This window comes from Argopecten irradians, unplaced genomic scaffold (genome assembly GCF_041381155.1).
Source record: "Argopecten irradians isolate NY unplaced genomic scaffold, Ai_NY scaffold_1003, whole genome shotgun sequence".
In the NCBI taxonomy this organism is placed as follows: domain Eukaryota; kingdom Metazoa; phylum Mollusca; class Bivalvia; order Pectinida; family Pectinidae; genus Argopecten; species Argopecten irradians.
The window spans coordinates 8,635-12,066 of NW_027188470.1; the positions used below are offsets into that span (position 1 = coordinate 8,635).

The 3,432-nt window shown below is 32.3% G+C and overlaps 1 protein-coding gene across 1 annotated transcript; it reads right to left on the reverse strand.

Annotated features, from left to right (window-relative positions):
- Positions 1 to 1,839: 1,839 nt before the first annotated feature.
- LOC138313861 (uncharacterized protein MAL13P1.304-like) lies at positions 1,840 to 3,228 on the reverse strand. Its single transcript, XM_069254122.1, has one exon. The coding sequence runs from the start codon at positions 3,226 to 3,228 to the stop codon at positions 1,840 to 1,842; it is 1,389 nt and encodes a 462-aa protein (XP_069110223.1).
- Between the last annotated feature and the right edge of the window lie 204 nt (positions 3,229 to 3,432).

The following is a 3,432-nucleotide window of genomic DNA, read 5'->3' on the forward strand; positions in this document are numbered from 1 at the left end:
CTAGCCATTATAAAGATATTAATTTTTTAACCATTAAAATTGTATACGTTTAATGGGTTCAAATTAATGGTTTAAATACATTAATTTTTATAAAAAGAAATAAGAGCCATAAAATATGCCATTAAATATAGCATTTTAATGACAATTAAAAAAAAACTTTGATGGCAATTAAATTCGGACATATTATATTAACAGCCATTAATAAAACATTATATTTATGAACAACAATAATAATGGCTATTACTGTAATGGCCATTAACATTATTTCAACATGAAAATAATTGTTAATGAACATTAAACATATACAACAATAATGGCTATTAATAGTTACTCATTAATTTAGAAAAATAATGGCCATTACCTTATTATGTTATGGGAATTAACTACCATTATAATTTGTGGAAATTAATTGCCATTATTATGCCATATTTTATTAGTCATGATTACATGTCCCTATCAACATTTCAGCCGGTAATCGTTGACAGACCTTGGTTTACATACACATATGTGTGTGTATAGTACTGTACACATTGTGTAGTTGACTTGTACTAATATGTAAACATGCATGGACAGACCACCAAAATAACAGGTTTCAAAGATTTAAATGTACATTTTGGTTGGGTGCTATAACGTGCTTAGTTTCAGAGAAGAAGTCGTTTATATGGAAATAGCCAAATTGGCCCCTTTTGACCCCGCCCCTCAGGCCCCCTGGGGGTCAGCCCCATCATTTGTACAATTTTGAATCCCCATCCTATAAGGATGCTACCATTGCATTATGGGTGCTATCCCATGCTTGTTTTCAGAGAAGAAGTCGTTTATATGGAAATAGCCAAATTGAACCCTTTTGACCCCGCCCCTCAGGCCCCCGGGGGGTCAGCCACATCATTTGTACAATTTTTAATCCCTACCCTATAACGATACTACCATTGCATTATGAGTGCTATCTCATGCTTAGTTTCAGAGAAGAAGTCGTTTATATGGAAATAGCCAAATTGACCTCCTAATTTGATAATTTACAGTAAAGTAGATGAAAATAACCTTGTTAACTCATGCAAATTTTAAATGAAACTTTGTATATGTCAAAAGCAATTTTTTTTAGATATCAATTTCTATTTTCCCAACATTTCATTGGCCATATGCATATCAATATCTAATAGGCATGATTCTGTATAACATAAAACATTAATTTGTAATTTTGGTTTGGAGTTGGTTTTTTAACCATTTTGCGGATAGAAATATTAGTGATGTTAGCATAGAGCTGATCAATGCATGATATCCTATATAAACAAAATTTATTGTTTTTACACACAATTTTCATTCAAGGTTACATGTAACAAAAAGCATGTTTTATTCATTGGATCACTGATTGAAATTAAAAAACATTTTGAAAAAAAAGTGTTGTTTTTCTTTGAATCGTTAAATATAATATACGATTTGGAATTAAACACTGCTAGAAATTATTCCTTAATTATAATTATAAACACATCACATGTCAAATTGACCTCATAATTAAAATATTAAAGGATTATGATTATACTTTGAATTACTGGTAGATTAAACAACATCAACACTAAGCTACATAACCTATATGTAGATAACAAGCTTTTGACCTAAGCTTTATTCTTAAAAAGATAATCACGAAAAAAAAAAATCCATGTAAGGAGCTACTGACTTTTGATAAAGTTCAAATGCATGGAGGGGAACTAATTCACCTCTGTCTGTAAATTTTCAAAAGATTAAAAAAAGTTGTTCTTTTTTTATATTTTTTATCTAAATTTAGAAATCCCTAATTTATAATTATGACATCAGCAGAGGAATGTATGCTACTGGAAAGTTAATTCATTTATCTGTATATTCTTTTATTTTTTTTGACAAAGCAGCAACAAACTCCTTTTTGAAATCACTTTTCAACTTAATGACTCCATCCACTGACACATATAAGTACTTGTTAGATTTGGCAAGTTCCCACACACAGTAACCCATGTTAGGATTAACCTCGACATCTTTTTTATTTAATTTCATTTCACTTGTTGCTAGTTTCTCCGTTATTTGTTCAGCACATGTATCATGATCAACTCCAACTCTACCACATGGCTTCTGAGAACTTTGCACTGTAATATCCGTGATAGAAGAGCACTTAACACCCCAGTATACATTTTTGTTCTCCCATTCGATCAGGCACAAAGATCTGTAGTTATGGGTATCAAAGTCTCCAATATGTGACTGAACCCTAGATCTCCTTTTCAACTTCGAATTCTTTGAACCACCTCCATTACTAGTAGTACTATCAGTAGTATGTTGATCATCTCCAAAATTATCACTAGCTTGTTCTGAATCTGTCTCCAAATTTGCTGTATTACTTTCGCTAGTACTTCTCTCAAGATCATCATCACTATCACTGGATAATACATCTTTGGCTTTAACTTTTGCATGTTTATTTTGTTTACATTTTTTTTCCTTCTCTTTTGATCTCAGGTAAGATGTTTTTATGGTAAACATTTGTTTTACTCCAACATCCTCTAGTGCAGGCTGTAGATCTACAGCATTGTTGATCATTATTTTCTTTAACACTACGTTTGAGAAGAGGTTGTTCTTTTTTGATATATAGATTCCTTTACCAACAATTTGACCACTTGCAGCATTTTTAGACATTACATTAATTTCTTCTCCTGCTTCGAATTCACCGTCAAATGCTGTCTCATCATGATCAACTTCGTCATGTTTACGTTTTTTCTGAACTTTTGTCCTTTTACCCAGATTTAAATCCTTCAAATACTTCCTCCTGTTCATAAGATGTTCCCCTAAACGTTTGTATAGTTTCTTTCTTAGATTACATGTTAGCTTATGGCCCATGTACTCTTCCATTACCTCAAAAAATTTTCTCTTCTTTTTCTCTGGAATATCGGACATACTGGCCGGGGGAAACTTCCACAATTTAGCTGCATTTGCAGCATCCTTTACTAATCCATTGAAATACCGTTGAGCATGCGTAGACTTTCCTCTCAATTCTTTCTTTTCAAGCATATCCTCTAATTTAAAATTTGTACTGCCATGGTCACTTGTCGGTCTTGAGGTGTCGTTAATCGAGTCCTCTGACTCCAGATCATCAGAACTAGCAGTACTATTATTACTGCTTAATGAGGTGCAATCAGTAGATTTTGATGGTTGTTGCGATTGCTTCAATGCTCCTGCATAACGACGATCATTAAAATTCTTAAAGATATCCATGATGTCCTCCTCTGTAAACGTTTTAAGGTCCTCTGTTTTGATGCCATGTTCTGTTCTGTTCTGGATAAAAACAAGCAAATTTTACCAGTGACAGATATACTGTTTGTTTTTTTATTTTACTAACAAAATAAAACGAGTGTACATAGCGATATCAAGGACATATGATATAATAGAGACTGGAATTTAAGTAAATTAGGTCTAGAA